At 42.7% G+C, this 16,799-nt stretch overlaps 3 protein-coding genes and 2 non-coding genes across 8 annotated transcripts in view; all 5 read left to right on the top strand.

The window, feature by feature from the left end:
* DENND2B (DENN domain containing 2B) overlaps positions 1-1,439 on the top strand; it is a 151,886-nt gene extending 150,447 nt beyond the window's left edge. For 3 of the 4 annotated variants that reach the window (XM_053979517.1, XM_053979515.1, XM_053979512.1), the window contains 2 exons: positions 141-227; positions 681-1,439. In XM_053979517.1, the coding sequence (XP_053835492.1) occupies positions 141-227; positions 681-715 (122 nt within the window). In that variant the 3' untranslated portion in view covers positions 716-1,439. The remainder of the gene's footprint in view (positions 1-140; positions 228-680) is intronic. The other variant, XR_008437460.1, reaches the window with a different exon arrangement.
* A 1,601-nt stretch (positions 1,440-3,040) lies between these two features.
* On the top strand, positions 3,041-5,879 carry RPL27A (ribosomal protein L27a). The gene is made up of 5 exons (XM_053979518.1): positions 3,041-3,231; positions 3,508-3,571; positions 3,990-4,065; positions 4,849-5,023; positions 5,703-5,879. Exons 1-5 carry the CDS (start codon positions 3,229-3,231, stop codon positions 5,829-5,831), a joined length of 447 nt encoding a protein of 148 aa, XP_053835493.1. The 5' UTR covers positions 3,041-3,228; the 3' UTR covers positions 5,832-5,879.
* LOC128809620 (small nucleolar RNA SNORA3/SNORA45 family) lies at positions 4,399-4,531 on the top strand. Its single transcript, XR_008437799.1, has one exon. It is a non-coding gene; the product is annotated as a small nucleolar RNA SNORA3/SNORA45 family (small nucleolar RNA).
* On the top strand, positions 5,339-5,470 carry LOC128809621 (small nucleolar RNA SNORA3/SNORA45 family). The gene has a single exon (XR_008437800.1). It is a non-coding gene; the product is annotated as a small nucleolar RNA SNORA3/SNORA45 family (small nucleolar RNA).
* Positions 5,880-7,642: 1,763 nt separating the features above from the next.
* TRIM66 (tripartite motif containing 66) overlaps positions 7,643-16,799 on the top strand; it is a 46,425-nt gene continuing 37,268 nt past the window's right edge. Inside the window, exons 1-2 of the mRNA XM_053979721.1 lie at positions 7,643-7,885; positions 8,080-9,291. Of these exons, the coding sequence (XP_053835696.1) occupies positions 9,072-9,291 (220 nt within the window). The 5' untranslated portion in view covers positions 7,643-7,885; positions 8,080-9,071. The remainder of the gene's footprint in view (positions 7,886-8,079; positions 9,292-16,799) is intronic.

Raw genomic sequence — 16,799 nt, 5'->3', positions numbered from 1 at the left:
ACACATCCCTAAAGTCCTGCCCGGTTAACCGGAAGGTCGCTGTGAGCGGAGGCTGCCGGGGGCGGGAGTCGGGGCCGCGCGCGGGGACCGCGGGATCAGCCGGACACGGCTCACCCCATCCCCGTCTCCGTCTGCCACAGGGCTCTTCGAGCAGAGGGTGGAACAGTATTTGGAAGAGCTTCCGGACACGGAACAAAGTGGAGTAAACAAGTTCCTGCGGGGCCTCGGTGAGGAAAATCTTTAGAAGTATTTCTGAAATAAGTTTTTATGGTGGTGGTGGTGGGTTTTGGTTGTGGCTTTGTTGTTGTTGTTGTGGGGGTTTTTTTGTTTGTTTTTGGTTTTGTTTGTTTGTTTGTTTTTTTAATTTGAAAAAGCGTACCCGAGGTGAAATTAGTTAGTCAAGCGGTTTCAGCGTGATGAATTACAAAAAAGAAAACAATGAAAACATAGTTAAAGGTGATAAAACCAGATTTAATGATGGTCCTTGTTAACGCTTTCATTTTCACTTGGGGATGGGGGAACCAAACCATAATCGAGGAGTGGAACAGGAAGGGGTTGGAACAGTCGGTGTTGTGTAATTCAGCTCTCCCTGCTGGTGCCGATTACAAGTTAGACCCATTTGCTGTCAATTTGGATTGACTTCTGCTATCTGCTTGAGACTGACGGTGTGCTTCCTTTAGGTAACAAAATGAAGTTCCTTCACAAGAAGAACTAGCTCCTTCCTGCTGAAACACCAACCCAAAACCTATTTATGGCACTGTGCGAGACACCTGCGGCGTTGGAGTGCGGAGCGGGAGGAGACTGCAGTGAGCTGAGGCGGCTCCAGGCAATGACCCATGGATGCTGCATCAGTGTGCCACGGGATGGCTCCTCCATGGTTTTGGGCAGAGTTTGTACATAATGTGCTGTAAGCTTTTGTAACTGATTTTGTAATGAGCGAGAAAACTGTGGTAAATATTTGTATATTCCTGAGAATACCAGGTGCTTGTTTTTTTCTTTAGTACGAGTTGAGTTATGCTTGGTACAAAAAGGAGTAGCTGATTATGTGCAGCTGACTGTCTCAGCAGAACCACTGACTTCAAGGGATGTTTGATGCCTGAACACTGCGGGGTGAATGAGCTTGGGTACGTGGGAGAGGTTGTACGCACGGGGCTGCTCTTGTGCGGCACAGGCACTTGGCTGCCTGTCTGTCTGTTTCCTTCAAACTGATTTTAAAGGAGAAATAACAAAGTAACTTGATAATAAGGTACTTGGTTCACATTACAGAACCTCCACTTGGTTTGAACTCTGGTCAGTAAACTCCTTATAACCCACTCTGCACTAAGACTGCTAAGCCCAGGGAGATCTCAGCTCTCTGACATGCAAGCTGCAGCGAGTAGGTACAGTACAGCCTTTCCTAATGTATGTATGGATGGATCCTAATAAACTCTGTAAATAGACCTGTTTGTTTATATTAATTACAAACTTCTGCACTTCCTCACGTGGAGCAGGTACAAACACAGCAACTCACCAGTGATTTTTAAATGAATTTGTAATTAAAATGTAAAGTGGTTTTTATGAACCTGTCTTTCGGTAGGTTTGATATTTCATGTCATGTAGTTTGGGGTTTCTTCAGTGTTTTTCACCAGGGCTAAGACAAGGCATTTTATACCCCTTTTTAAAAAAATTTATCTTAACAGAAGCAGCTGTTAAAACATTTTTTCATGGGTTAGCAGCAAATGATTTTATCCTTGTACCACAGATACTGCTCCTGACTTATGGTATTTTCAGTTGGCTTTGTGCTTGTGCGTGGTGCTCAAGTGTCACATTCTTCCTTGATCTGGAAACAACTCCTGTTGAAATTGTGGAAGTTTTCCCATAGTCTGAAGAAGAAAATAATTAAAAAAAAATATAAAATGCTTCAATATGTTGCAGGCTCTGACAGATAATGAAAATTAGCTTAAGCCTCTTACCTTTAAGGGAAACGCACCACACTCTGATTTTCGTCATTCTCAGTGTGATTGCTGTAGTTAGATGGGCTTTGAGGCTTGCGCAGTTCCTAACCTGGCCGTGGTTCTGGTTTGCTATCAGCCTCATAGAGCAAATTTGAGGGACTAATCACTGAAAAGGTGAAGTCATTTCCTTTTTCAGTTACCTCCCTCACACTCCAAAATCCACAAAAGCTTCTTAAGTGTACGTGAAATGTCTGTAAAATGCCAGCTGCTTTTGCTTCAGAGGAAATGTCACCACAACTGGTAACTCCCATTAGTTTTATTCTGTAATACACTCCAAGTTCCAGAATGATTCCTAGATGTAATTCTTGAGAGTGGAAGGAGTAACGTCACTCGTACAGGTGGCTTCTAGCCTTTTTATAAACAACAGCTGCTAGTAAACGTAGGGGGAAATACATAATTCCTCTTAAGAAAGTGATGGATAAAACTATCAGGACATGCTGTGGAGTTACTGCAAAGGCAAGACAAAGCCACGGAATGCTGATGTACAAGAATGTGCTGTAAAACCAATCTCCTGTGCCAAAGCTGTTTTGCTCCATTTGCACTTTAAAAATTAAAGGAGAAAGTTTTTTAAACATTGTGTTATCTGTCAACGTTCCCATTGTAATGTGAATCAGAGGATACCACTGGACAAGATCATGGCCCAAAAAAATCTGTAGGTGCCTCATTGATCCTCAGACTACAGCTGTGTAAGACAATCCTCGTGTTATCTGGAGCTCTGTGTTTGAAGGGATCAGATGAACAAACACCAAGGAGTGTGTTTTTTCCCTACTAAATTGTTAAAACTAATAGTGTTCCTGAGTATGGAACATTGTAAGTGCACCATGAAAATTCTGAAGAAAAATAAATCCAGTGCTGAGGCCTGTGTTTAAAATTGGTTAAGTTTTGTTTAAAATCTTAGCAGTATAAAATCCATTAAAAAGAACTAGAAACCGCGCTTAAGAAATACTAACACTCCAGGAATTCACACTCCAGTGTGTCAAGTAATTGTGTTTAAGGACGTAATGTTCATTTTCCCACTATTACGGATGTTTAATAAAGTGACCAAACTTGCAAATATTCCCAAATTCTGTTCAAAACGCCGCTTTTCCGCTCCGGGAGCACACGGGGAGCGCAGCCCGGCTGTGGGCGGGGCCCGGCCTCAGAGAAACCTCGCGAGATCTCGGCCCCGCCCTGCGCGCCTTTGCCCGCTCTCGCGAGAGCCGCGCCCTTTCTCTTCCTCGCGCACGCCGGCAAGATGGTGGGAGCTGCGTCCGGGCCGGAGGGGATGGGGTGGGCTGGGATGGAACCGGGATCCGGACCCCGCGGCCGCCGCCCCTCGCTCCCGCGGCGGGACGGGACTGCGGAGTAGCGGAGGGTGGCGGGGTGCGCGGCTCCGAGCCCGCGGCGGGCGGGAGCGGTGCGGGGAGGCCGGTCCGCCATGGCGCCCGGCTGCTCGGGCCCCGGGGCGGGCGCGGGGGTTCTCGTGGCACTCGCTGCCCGCCTCGCTCACGGCCGCTGTCCCCCTTCCTCGCAGCCTTCCAGGCTAAGGAAGACCCGGAAGCTGAGAGGACACGTCAGCCACGGCCACGGCCGCGTGGGTGAGTGGAGAGGTTGTGGGTGCGCTGGGGCCTGCGGCGGTGCGGCCCCGGCGCTAGGCGGATGCTCCTGCTCTTCCCGATCCCGTAAAGATGGGGCTGTGGGTGCAGGGGCCTGCCGGCACCGTGGGAATATCGAGCAGTGCTGAAGGTCGCAGCGTGTGGGGGCAGCTACCGCGGTGATGGGCTGATCGTGTGCTTCACGTTTTAGACTCCGTGCATTTGTAACTTGAGCACTGCTCAGCCCATCAGTACTGGGTATGCGACATCTTAAACTTCCAGGGAGTGCGGTCTCCCTTTCAACCCTATCCATTCCAACCTTGTCACATCACAAGATAAAATAGTTTAAGTTGACATTGAAAGTATCTCTTAAGTATTGTGTGTAACATTAATGTAACAAGCTTAAAATTTTTCTTCTCAGGCAAACACAGGAAGCATCCTGGAGGACGTGGTAATGCTGGTGGTTTGCACCATCACAGGATTAACTTTGATAAATAGTAAGCTAATGTCTTAAATATCTACTAGCAACATGTATGCTCCTGGAGTAGAAGCAACTGACTTTTACATGTGAATAAGCAAAGTTTTTTGCAACCTTACGTGTTTTTTCGTTTAATGGGAAGTGTGGCATTGCAGCTGCTCATGTCCCCACTTACCCTAAAATAAAAAACCTTTTCACTTGCCATTTTGAGAGTTCAGTGTAAAGCTGGCCAAATTTGCCTGTTACAGTGTGGTCCCTGCTTAACAGTGCATACAGAGCAAATTCAGAATGTTGTTAAATCCAAACTGCGTCCTGTTGGCTGCATCAAGTAAAGAGGAGGGATGTTGTGGTTCCCGAGACTATAGAGTCACACCTGGGCCCTGCCTGTGGTCCTGGTGTGCTGGAGTCCTCGGACAGGAACCACTGACCTCTATTCACTGGCTGTGCCCTGCCTGGCTCAGTCAGTCACCGGGTTAGTGACAGCAGTGCCAGAACTTCCCAGGCAGGGCAGTCCTCCCGGGGTCCCTGGAGGTGGGGCTTCCCTGGAAATACAGACTCAGCAAGGGAGGGGGATTGAGGTGTGAGTTCGATGGGGAAGGAACACTTAGAACGTAATTGTTCCTTGGTTTGGATACTAGTCATTTTTGCGCCTAAATTCTACATACTAACATAAAAAAGGGTGTAATGTGACATTCTGGATACTGTGATTTTGTAAGTTGCTTGTTTCAGTGTTAGTTCAGAGTGCTGCTTGTTCGGGATGAATTAAAAGTGTGATCTAATGCAGAGTGTGTTTATTCCACAGTCACCCTGGTTACTTTGGGAAAGTAGGCATGAGACACTATCACTTGAAGAGAAACCAGAAGTTCTGTCCCACTGTCAACTTGGACAAGCTGTGGACACTGGTCAGTGAGCAGACAAGGCTCAACTACGCCAAGAACGAGGCTGGCCTGGCCCCAGTCATTGACGTCGTGCGCTCGGTGAGTTCCTGCTGGGACTCAGCCCTGGTATTCCTGCCCTCCCAGGAGTGCCTGAGCCGTGCCTGTCCCACTGGGGAAGTGCTGAGCTGCAAATAAGCTTCAGTGCTCAGAGGTTCACCAGCCAGATCCCTGGGCTCTGAGTAGTTACAGGAGCACTTTGGGTGTTACATTTTTCCCTGTAAGGACTTTCTGTCCTACTGGTGTGTGTTTGTGGACAGACACTGCCCTCCTGTGGGTAGGTGGTGAAAGATGGCTGGTTTGAAATGTTCCTGAAGGAACAAAACCGTGGTGGAATCGGTCTCACACTGTGTCACCCTCGAGACTAGAGTCACATCTCCACATGTTTGGTTGTCTTGGTGTGCTATAGTTCTCGGACAGAAACATCTGATCCATATTCACTGGCTCTGATGTCCTGTGTCTCAGCCAGCCACCGAATCAGGGACACTGCACTGCCTCCCAAATCAAGCACCTCTTTTGGCCACTTGGGGCCCACTTCTCACCTCAGTGACTTCAGCAGCTGTTTTGTTAATTGTCTTCCTGTCATGATTGTCCTTTTAATGTAATGAATCGACTGGATGAGTTCATGGTTTTGTTTTTAACTGGTGTGTGCTAACAGGCCTGAATGTAGGAGCCTGCAAGCTGATTACAAGCACTGAACTTTTTTTCTAAATCTTTCTAGGGCTACTACAAAGTGCTGGGCAAGGGGAAGCTGCCCAAGCAGCCTGTCATTGTGAAAGCAAAGTTCTTCAGTAGAAGAGCAGAGGAGAAGATCAAAGAAGTTGGTGGTGCCTGTGTGCTTGTGGCATAAAAGATTCTGTTTTATTCAAATTTTTTGAATAAACAATGCATAAAATGAGCTGGTTTACAAAAGTTTGGGTTGTTCTGATTTTCCTTTCTGGACTTCAGACACAGTTGACACTTTAATCTTACCTGCATAATATTTGATCAGTGGTTGATCAAATGACTGATGACTGCTTCTCACTTTATTTTGAAATTGCCTGACTACAGTGTTTAGTACCTGCCATGTGCAGATACCTCATTTTGTCTTCATAGGGTGGGAAAATGAGCTTCTGTATTTGTGCTGCTCTTTTGTTACTGATCCTTTCTACAGCTGTCTGAAATGAGGACTTGCTGGGCTTTTAATGGGGATTCTTGAGCACTAAAATGACATCCAGGGGAAGTTTCTGGGGATGGTGCCCTGGCCTGTGGGAGTGGAGCAGCAGGAGAGTGGACAAAGAAATGCCAAGTGACAGCAGTGTACCAGTAACTGTAAATTGACATTTGCAGTCTCTGCCCCCCCCCCCGGCTGGGTATGCAATTCCTGCTGTTCCCACCTGTGGGACAGAGTTGGTGCCAGCTATCCTAAACCTTCCTTACAGCAGGCAAAGCAATGGCACAGCTCTGGAACTGCTCTGTGTGCAGTGCTGATGTGTTGGGTTTAAAATAACTACTTGAAATGATCCTTGCTTAGTTGTAACATCAAATTAGGACTTCCGGTGTCTGCAAGGCTTGGCCCTGTGTGCCAAAGCAGGATTTAATGGTAAAAATAACTAATAAATAACAAATGAAGCTAGTGAGCTGGTTCTCAAGTGTCGGACCAAGAACCTATAAACACTGTCACTTATTTTATGCTGGCTGCTGAAGTTGATGCACATTACCTTCTAGCATGTATGATAGAATCCTAGTTAATCAACTTCTAACCTAGTCTTTGGCAACAATTAAATTCAGAGGGCTTTTAGGGTGAGGTTGACGTGCATTCCATTTACAAAATAGTTCATCTTAGCCAGTGGTCCTGCTGCTTGTGAATTGACATAAATGGGCAGTTTGTTCCAAAATACAGAGGAGTTTGGGAACTGTGTCTCACTGGCTGCTGGGACTGCTGTTTCCTAATTTGTGATGCTGAATGTAGCTCCATCCACCACTCTCTGGCCCCAGCCATCCAGGCAGTTCTTTATCCAGTGACCAGTGCACCCCTCCAGGCCATGGGCAGCCAGTTTCTCCAGGAGAATGTATGGGAAGTGGTGTCCAAGGCTTTCCTGCAGTCCAGGCAGACAGAGCACAGCTACAGCCTTTCCCTTATCCACCAAGCAGGTCACCTTGTCAGAGGAGGAGATCGAGTTGGCTAGGCAGGACCTCCCTTCCATGAACCCACACTGACTGGGTCTGATGCCCTGGTTGTTGCGCAAGTGCCACTTGATGGTGCTCGAGATCATCTGTGTCCTGACCCCCAGCACCAAGGTCAGGCCTGTAATTCCCTGGATTCTCTTTCTGGGCCTTCTTGTAGCTCTTTATATTCATCAGCCTTCTCCTCCTTCAGCTGCCTGACTACTACTGTGCATACCTGCCTCAAAACAACATTTTAAACATGTTTTTTCCACTCTTCCCCTTCCTACCAAAAAACTTCAGTTTTGAGTGTCATTCAAAAGGCATAAATTGAAATTTACAGTAACCTCCTGCTGCTCACCCAGCCCTATATTTGGCTTTTAAGGTGACAGAGCATTTCCCAGTATCAGGCTTTGTTTGCACTGGTTCTCTGTGCATGGATGCTTTGGGCTGTGGTTACTCTGTGTCAACAGTGCGGTAGTTTCAGACCTCAGCTTCCTACTGCAGACATTACATGTTTTTGTAGGTGCAACTTTGTCTTAGCAACAGGAGCTGCAAGAAATGACAGATGAAGTGAGCTGAGAGCCTGTGCTGCTTTAGTGACATTTGCCCCTGATAGATGGTTGATGAAGATGTACTGTAAAAAGTGAGCTTGTGTAATAGGCACTGATAAAATGTTAATTAAACCACAGGTACAGCTGGCACAGCTCATTTCTAAAGGGACCTCTGGTTTTGGAATTGGAATCTGGAGTTTTAGTGGTAGGTTTGAATTTATCTACATAATTTGTTAGTCAAGTTGGTGGGTCTTGGATATGAAATAGGATGCAGACTTTAACCTAGGCTCTATTTTTCTTCTAAAATATATTTTAAATACTGATGACTTCAGGATACAATGCTTAAAAAAACTACTGGTTGGTAATTTCTGAGACATTCACAATTTTTTTGCATTGCAGAGTGAAAACCCAAACCCAGATCTGCTTACTAACCATTTCCACTGGAATCTACCAGAAGACAGAATCCCTCAGGAGAAGAGATAGTACTAAGATTAGAGCTGCTGCTCTTCTGTGCTGGCGAAATCTGGAGATTGAAGCTAATTCCTGTAGCTTCAATTCCATCCTGCTGGTAGCAGGGCCACCATGCCAGGGCAATCAGCAGCTACATGGGACTCTGGTCCCAGGAAGTTGGATCAGCTGGAAGAGTGGCTCCAGATGAAATGAGGCTTTATCTGCTTTTTCTCCTCTGATACAACTTGCAGGAGTTGCTCTTTGCAGTCTGTATCTGATCAACATCTCTGAAAATCTCAGAACTGAGGATGAAACATGAACTGCAAAACTCTCACTTGACCTTGGGGAGCTTAGGCTGGTGGGAGGAACACTGGGAAGCTCAGGTTTGGTCTATAATCTGATCTATGGTCGTCTTGATAGCTACAATTTGATTACTGCAAAGTGCTTTTTCTATAAAGAAAGATTGTCAGAAGATGCTGTATATTTTTCAAAGCAGCTTTCTAACATGCAGTGCTGAAATGATGGAATTATGGGTATTATTTTCTTTACCTGAAAACTGTAAAATATTTGAGTAAAATTGTAAAAGCAGCCAGAGAATCTCATCATTTTAATTGCACAGTTTCAGTGCTTCTAGCAGGAAATGTACAGCATGTGACAATTCAGCTTTGTAAGTAGATCAATAGAACAGATTAGTTCAGTTTTTACAGAAGTTGCAAATACTAGAGAGATAGTGGGATCATGGTTTGTAAACCTTAAACCACACTTTCCTGCACAGCAATCTGCAAAGATAGTCTCCTCTGTAAAGCAGGTATGTGATTTTCAGCTGCAAGGAACATTTTTTTTTTCCACAGGGGCTACATGAATGTTTGATCGTGCATCCTGTGTTTGCCCTCTGGTTTGCACTTGAGTGATTGAGTGTTTTGTGAAGTGTAGGGCTTGTCATGAGCCATTTTGTGACTCTTCATGTTTTCAGGGCCAGACTTCAGCCAGCAGGAATGGAGACTCTGGATCTGTTGTGGAATTGTTTGGTGTGCAAATGGGAGCTGCGGAGGAGGGAGCCCAGAATGCTCCCCTGCCTCCATTCCTTCTGTAAGGACTGCCTTCCAGGTTTGATCCAAGGATACAGCTGTGTTCCCACTGAGTATGAAGTTCTCTATGAAGGTAATATTTAAAAACCTCTGGCTTGTGCTCTTTGCAATGCACTATTATAAAAAGAGATGGACTGAGAAGCGCTTTTGAAGCCTATTTTTCTACAGCACTACTTTAAATTGATAAACTAGGAGAGTAAAGATTTGTGTGAGCAGAGAGTGGGTTGGGAACAAGCCACCTTCATTATGTTTTTCATCCAACAGCAGTGTTTTGAAGAGAAATTACATAAGGAGCATTTTAACATTTTTTCAGAATGGGCTTAATGTTTCACTTACCAAGTTGACATTATGAATATTTGATTTTCTAACTTAATATATGAATAAATGCTACAAGATAGCTTCCAGAGCAAATTTTTTTGCAATACTTTTGACATGCTGGACCTTTCTGTGGTACTGGTTGTGGTGATAGTTTTATTCTTCCTTCACCCCCTCCTTCAGTGCCTCCCCACCAACAACACAAAAACACTCAGTGCTTTGTTTCTAACAGAGGTAATAATAATTGTTATTACATATGTGTATTCTGGTGCACTGAAACTCTTATCTCGTTGTGAGTGTTGTTCCTCTCTGCCTTAACCCTTGTGGCTGCAACTCACCCTAACAAGCTGAGTAAACTTGTGAGGATAAGAAGCATTTTTTGTCTGTGCCTTTTGAAATCTTGTAGTTATTTGTACAGTTCTTGGTCAAGATGTTAATAGAAGATGTGTGACTTTTTTTTTGGAATAAAACCTCGATGGCAGAATATAGTAATTTTACTAAAAGTGTCATAATTGCTGTGGGGAAGCATTCCAGACTCATTACTAATTTATAAGATGAGCAAAGGCATGTAGATAACTTGTATTTTCACAGACTTTGAACTTTAGTTGAGTAGGAGGCATCATTTATTGTCTCTTCTGTAGCAGATTTCAGAAACATGTAGGAAGAGAAGACACCTTCCCTGAGGTGAAGGTGATCAGAACTGATGAGATGACAAAAACTAGACTAGTTCAGGTTTGAGAACAAATGGAATCAGTGTTAAGAGTCACTGTTGGAAGGCTGACAAAACACAAAAGGAGAAGGCAAAGGAAAAAGGCTATTCATGTGTAGGGTACAGACAGAAAAAGATATGAAGGTAGGAGAAGGAGAGGAAGAGAACAAGGCAGTTGTTGCAAGTAATGTCTCCTTAAAAATTTTAATGCTTGGTCATAGTAGGCCGAAAGTCTGAGGGACCCCTCTAACAAAATACTGTTGGAAAAAGCACTCAATTAATTTTTATGTATCCTCATTTGACATCTCAGCCATTTCTCTCCTCCTTCTTTCTGTTTACCAAGTGGAAAAGTGAATTTCTACCACTTGCTGATCTTGAAGTGCAGCTACAGGTTCTCATGAGTTGTTAAAATATTGGATATTTCTTTAAGGTGGATCAGAAGTTGTTTGTCTATAGCAAAATGGAATAAATACTAGTTTATTTCTGTATTCCTGAAGTTTCTCTGTTTACTTCTTCATTCTTGTGTAGATAGGGAACTTTTGGGAAAGAGGAAGACTAGAAAAAAGAAATAATGAACAGTGATGATGGAGTAAATGAAGTGAGACACCAGGTGCAGAGACTCAGTTAATCTATGAGCAAGGAAAGCAGCAAAACCAAAACACCTGTGTCTCTTAATTAAGCCAATGACTGAAACTGCAGCCACCACAGGTCAGGCAGGATAGATTTGTGAACTCTTCTGATGGCATGATGTTAAATGTTGTTTATCTGCACTGGTTGCTAAGTTAGGGGCAGTACAATTTCAGTTTTCAGTGTCATCTTTAAGTTTGATCATATGCAGGTGCCAGTGGTAAAGGGTAAGTGCAAGTGCTAAGCCATTTTAGCTGAGTAAATGTAAAATATTGCCTGTAAGAAAAATGTGTTCCTCACTCACTGTGAATTCCTCAAGTGAGATGTAAGGGTGGAAAAAATGAATGTATTTGTAATTGAATAAGGGTGGAAAAAATGAATGTATTTGTAAGTGAAGTTATTCTGGCATTTGTCACAAAAAGAATATTTGAATGTTCAAGTTTCTGTATGTTTTACTACAAATAGTGCTCTGCTAACATAAAACTCTTTTCTAGTTTATTGTGTTTTGTTTGTCGTTGTTGAAGTTGCTGAGAAGCTGGGAGCAAGGGGCCCTGACATTTGATGGGGGCTGGTGTTGGAACTTTTATTCCTGTGTGTGTTTGAGGTGACTCATGAATAAAATTTCTTAGGTTGCAGCCAGAGCTCCTGTGGAAAACCTGCATAGCCACCAGAATTTATCCATAGCTGTGAGAACTGAGAGTTTGGGAGTAATTTGAGTGGAAAAAGGAAGTTATCTTTGTGCTTTTGGCTCCTACATATGCTTTTTCTATGAAGGGAACTTTAAACTTATCAGTCTTTTATTTATTTATTTATTTATTTATTTTTATTTTTATTCCTTGTTCTCCTGTAACAGAGAATCCACTTTCTCCTCCTTTGCAGATCTGCAAAGGAGTTGCAGTTGTTTCCAGTCTGTTTACTGCATGGGTAAAATAATAATTTTCAAGAGAGGGCTTGAGTAAAAAAAAGAGAACTTTCTCACATCTCTTGAGAGGGAAATGTCTTAGATGAGGACTTTCCCAGGCTCCTACCTGTGTGTTGTGGTACAATGTTGGTTTTTGGTTTCTTGGGTCTACCTCTTTCTCATGAAGTTCTAAATACATTCAAAACTGGAGTCATCCAGGTTGCTGTGTTTATCCCTCCTCCCTGAACTGGAGGTAGATGCCAAAATAAATTATCCCACATGTGCAAATCTTCCTTTCTGTAAGATGTTCAGCACTAAATTGATTTAGTGCTTTAAATATCACCCACACATTAATTCCAAAAGTAGTCAAATGAGGATAGTGGAGGTGCATTGTTGGGAGAAGTTCATGTTTTTGCAAGACTATTTCAGCTAAAGGGTTTGTGGGTTTGTTTTTTTTTTTGGTTTTTTTTTTTTTCTTTTTTTTTTTTTTTTCTTTAAAGAAAATAAAAATCACATGTGATTGCTGCTCAATTGCAGCAGTTAGGACCTCAGTTAGGACCCCTGAGAACAAAGCAGATCAGAAAAGATGTACTGAAACACCTTGTGGAATTCTGCTAACTGATATAAGCCCTGGAATTCTTAATATTTTGTGACCAAATTGTGTAATTAGCCTAACCTGTAAAATAAAATGTTATTAGTAGTTTTTCATCTTGTAAATTGCTTTGTGAAGTGGTAGATTTAATTGTATGATGTTTTTATATTGAACTTGTGAACTTGTTGAGCTATTACTTTCTGCAATTTCAATTAAAAAATGTTCTTTGCCCTTTTGTACTTCTCAAAGTTGGATAACAAAAATCCTGGAAAAGGGCTGTGTAATTTCTACCTATATTCTCTGCATAACTCAAAAACTGCTTGTGTTGTGTTCACTTAATGCCAAGAAATGTAATAGGGTCATGTACTAGAGAAATGCAAACAGACTGGTGAAAACCAAACTTTTAAAGAGAGGAAATGTGGCTTCAACTATTGACAGATGTCCACTTGTTGCATTTTATTATTTCTTGCTGAAAGTAAACAGTTTTCTTCAGCTTGTATGGTAGGAGCTATATGTATGTAACTGTGGATCCTTAGTTGTGAACACTTGTTAGTGAGGCACATCCAAAAGTCAGCAAGGTGTTGGTCAGAGAGATCTTCAGGGGGGTTTATTTCAGGAAAAGGCTTGAGCTCTAGGACTGCTTTGGTTCTAGGCTCATTCTCAGTATGAAGTTTTGGCACAGGAATTGTGGAGCTGGTTTCAGGAGCCTCCAGGCGTCGACATGCTGTGCCTTAGCTTGTATTTAAATAATAAAAAATAAACAGACAAACAAAAAACCATCTACAGAGTTCTGTAAACCACAATTTAGCTTACAGTGAGGCAGTTTAGCTGCCTTGGTAGAGCTGTGGTATCTCCAGGATACTCAATAACCTTTTTTGTTGCTCTCATTTAAGTCAAGTGATGCAATGCAATGATCTATTAATTCTGAAGGAGAACACCCTTTTGCTTTAATTAGAGCCACTTAGAACCAAGTGCATATTTTACCTCTAAAAAGGGGAGTAGAAAGATTATTCTTAAGAGAGAAACTGTTAATAATATATATATTTAGTCAACTTAAAGTGGGTTTAAAGTTAGTCAGGCCTTTGCACTGTCTTGTTTGGCTGCCAGACCCAAAAGGCAAGTGAAACAATGAGGGGTTTAGTTAACCTCCCACTCTACAGTTTCATATTTATTTATCTTCAGAGCTGTTTCCTATAACCTATAATTGGGTCTCCAAGGAAATGTAAATTATGCCTGCAGCTTGAGCTGTAGTTAATGCTCTCTGAGAATAATTATTCTGATGGTTGTTGGAGGAAAAAGAGCAGAGGAATAGGTGCAACATGTGGACAGCAAGTACAAATGTGGTGTGCGTAGTAGCTCCACTGTTTGTTCCTTTATGCTAATCGATTCTCATGATAATAATAAGTAAATTATCTGCATTGATTTATTTCTGAGGGTTCAACCCAGCTTGAGGGTTCTTTCTATTTAACCCTGGCCAAACTGGAAGACCTTGAAACAAAGCTGTGAGCTGTGGCTTTCCATGTACTTGGTGTCCAGGGGTTGTGGAGAGGTTACAGTTGGCACTTCAGAGATGATTTCTGTAAATGATCCATAGGTCTGTCACTTAGAAATTAGATTGCTGCAGTATAGGTGGAGTAAAAACCTTGAAACTACTCTGAAATTCTAGTCCTTTATTTATTTGTACTTTTACAAAGAGACACTCTTAAGTGTTATTGCAGGGTCCAATGCATTGGGCTTCCATTCACTAAGTGCTGTGGGATGTGAGAGATCCAACCTGTGGGGAGCTGGGGCTTGAACAGGATGAGGCAGAACCTTGTTCTTTTCCTGAAAGCTGATTTTGGATATCCCAGGTGTGGAGTTGGAGACTGGGCATCTGTGTCTCACTAATGGATCCACTGCCTCTGAAATTCCACTTTCCCCCAACCCTCTGTCAAGTTACTCTGGCTGATGGGAATGTGAGAGTGGAAATAAACGTGGTGGCTGCTGAAAAAGGGCTGCAAACTAATTCAGCCAGGTAAACATCTGCTGCTTAAGCTTTCCAGGGCTCAGAGGTGCCTGCATGTAAACACAGCCACACGTAGAGTTACACAGCTCTTTCTGGTGCTGGTGCCTTCTGTGGTGATGTTCAGGTGCACAAGGCTGCTGGGGATGGGGGTGAAAGGAGTAGTGGGGCCCTGGAAGGGTTCGGATGTAGGGCTGTTCCTCCACATCCCATGTGTGCTGACACTTTGTAGGAGTCTCTTCAGTGCAGTGTGGTCTCCAGCGATTCTTCAGTAGCCAATAGCTCAAATACACTGAGAATATCTTGTATGTTGTTTAACCTGCATCTAATTCTGAAGTAGGGATTTATTCTGTGTACCACAATGAAACAGGGCTTAAATCCAGCATTAGGATCCTTGCTATCTTTTCTAAATTGATGGTCATCTCTTTAGCAGTGAAATGGGATGTCATCAATAACAATTTTGAGTGCTAAACAGCAGGAGGCACTGAACTTCTAAAAGATAATTTATGCAAACGTTCCTACCTCCTTCCTACCAGTTTAATTTCCATGCAAAAATAGAATGTGTCAACATCTCTGTCAGCTTTTTGCTACTTCTAGAGGTTTTGATATCAATGCTGGCCTCCCTTTAGACACCACAATTGTACCTGACCTCCTAACATGTAAACTGTTGTTGGAGTCCTGTAATTCCTTGCTGAGTTGCTGTTTAGATCCAGAAATTGCATCATTCTCATACGTACAAACAGTGAGTCTCCAGGGCTTCTGACTACTCTTCCCTTCACCCACAGTGCTCTAATCATGATATATTTAAATGAGCTGTCTGCAAAGTGCGGGTTCTTAAAACAGATTAACAGTGCTGTTTGAAGGCAGTGGTAAGGTAGGAAGACAAGAAAAATATTTAGGTTATGATCTGCAAAAAGCACTGTGGGAGGGAATGGCACTGAGACCTGCTGCTACCGGGGTTTGGAAAAGCTCCTCTCTTTCCTTCTGCTCCAGTCTGAGGATTGAAGACCCAGGCAAGAAGGAAAGTAGGACACTGCTGTTCATTTCGACTATGGGATTTTTATTTGGGAAAAATGCAACCAAAGCAAGCCTTCAGAGGCCTGAATGAATCCTAGAGGAAAGGGCAAGAAAGAAGGCAAGAGGAGAAAAAAAACTCTGCACCTTGTAGTGACTCAGTGCACCTTTCTTCCCTGCTGGTTTGCCAGAATTCCTGGCCAAAAACAGGGGAGCAGCCCCAGGGAGAGGCGTAGTGACTTCAGCATGCACCACAGCACTGCCTGATCCCAGGAAATTCCTGTGTGTGCAGTTCCTACCACCCTGCTGTCCCCAAAACCAGGTGACTCTGTGGGTGGCTCTCTGGCTCTTTATCCAGAGCACAGGTAAGGGATTTCCAGGAAAATGTGCCTTACTGGTGGTTTGTACTCTGAGCACCAGCACAGTGTGATGCTGCTTGTGGCTGTTTGTAAATATGGATGTAATTACTTGCTTAATTTCAGGTTAATTGCTCCACAGTTCATTTTGTATAGTATTTATTATGCCAAGCTAACTTTTGATTCTTTGGGGAATTCATTTTGAAAAAGATGGGGCATTTCCATAGAGCACAGATTTTTATTAAGTGGAAAAGGTATCAAATAAACCCAATTAGCTGAACAAGTGTGATCTCCAAAGCCACCATGCTCAGGCAATCCCTCTTTTAGAAAGATGCAAATTTGTCTCCTGCTCTTTAATAAAAGTTTTAGCTATAGGATTCAGTATTAGGTGGTTTTGATTAGCCCACCTGTGAGTAGGTAATGACTTCCAATACTCTATTGCTGTGGTGTCCCCATTATTTTCCCTCTTAACTACTATTTTTAATTTTTTTTTCTATATTAAGCTGATGGCTCTGCATGCCTTCTGTTCATCTCAAGGGAGTTTTAGATTTGAAATCATTATAATTTACATTTACTTGGATATTTGAGACACACTTTGACATTTACTCAATCAAAGCTGTACTTGATGGTCTAAAACAAAGCTCTGACCTGTGCAACTTGCTCCATGTGTATCTCTGGAACAACACTGATTTTAGTAGCATAACTTGGATCTAAAACCTGAGAGAAAATTGTGCTGTGCCATCCAGGAAATCACTTTTAGATGTTCCTTAATATTAATCAGCAGTAATGTAATTTACCTTCAAACTGTTGATTGTGTTTCTCAGCAAATATATAAGGTAGGCTTTTGTGCAGAACTGAAATCCATGCATGATTTATGTTTTCTAAGCATAAAAATTATTGAAGTTGTTTTAAATTTAAAAACATGATAAAGATTGTCTTGCTCATTATCAAACTAAATGCATTCTAATTATGCTGTATTCTATCCTTCAATGGTTTGTAACAAATTAGCAGAATTTAAAGCTCACATGAACGTGCCTGAGGCCATAAGCATTCCATGAGGTATCA

This window comes from Vidua macroura, chromosome 6 (assembly GCF_024509145.1).
Source record: "Vidua macroura isolate BioBank_ID:100142 chromosome 6, ASM2450914v1, whole genome shotgun sequence".
NCBI lineage: Eukaryota > Metazoa > Chordata > Aves > Passeriformes > Viduidae > Vidua > Vidua macroura.
This window is presented reverse-complemented; position numbering and strand designations above follow the sequence as displayed.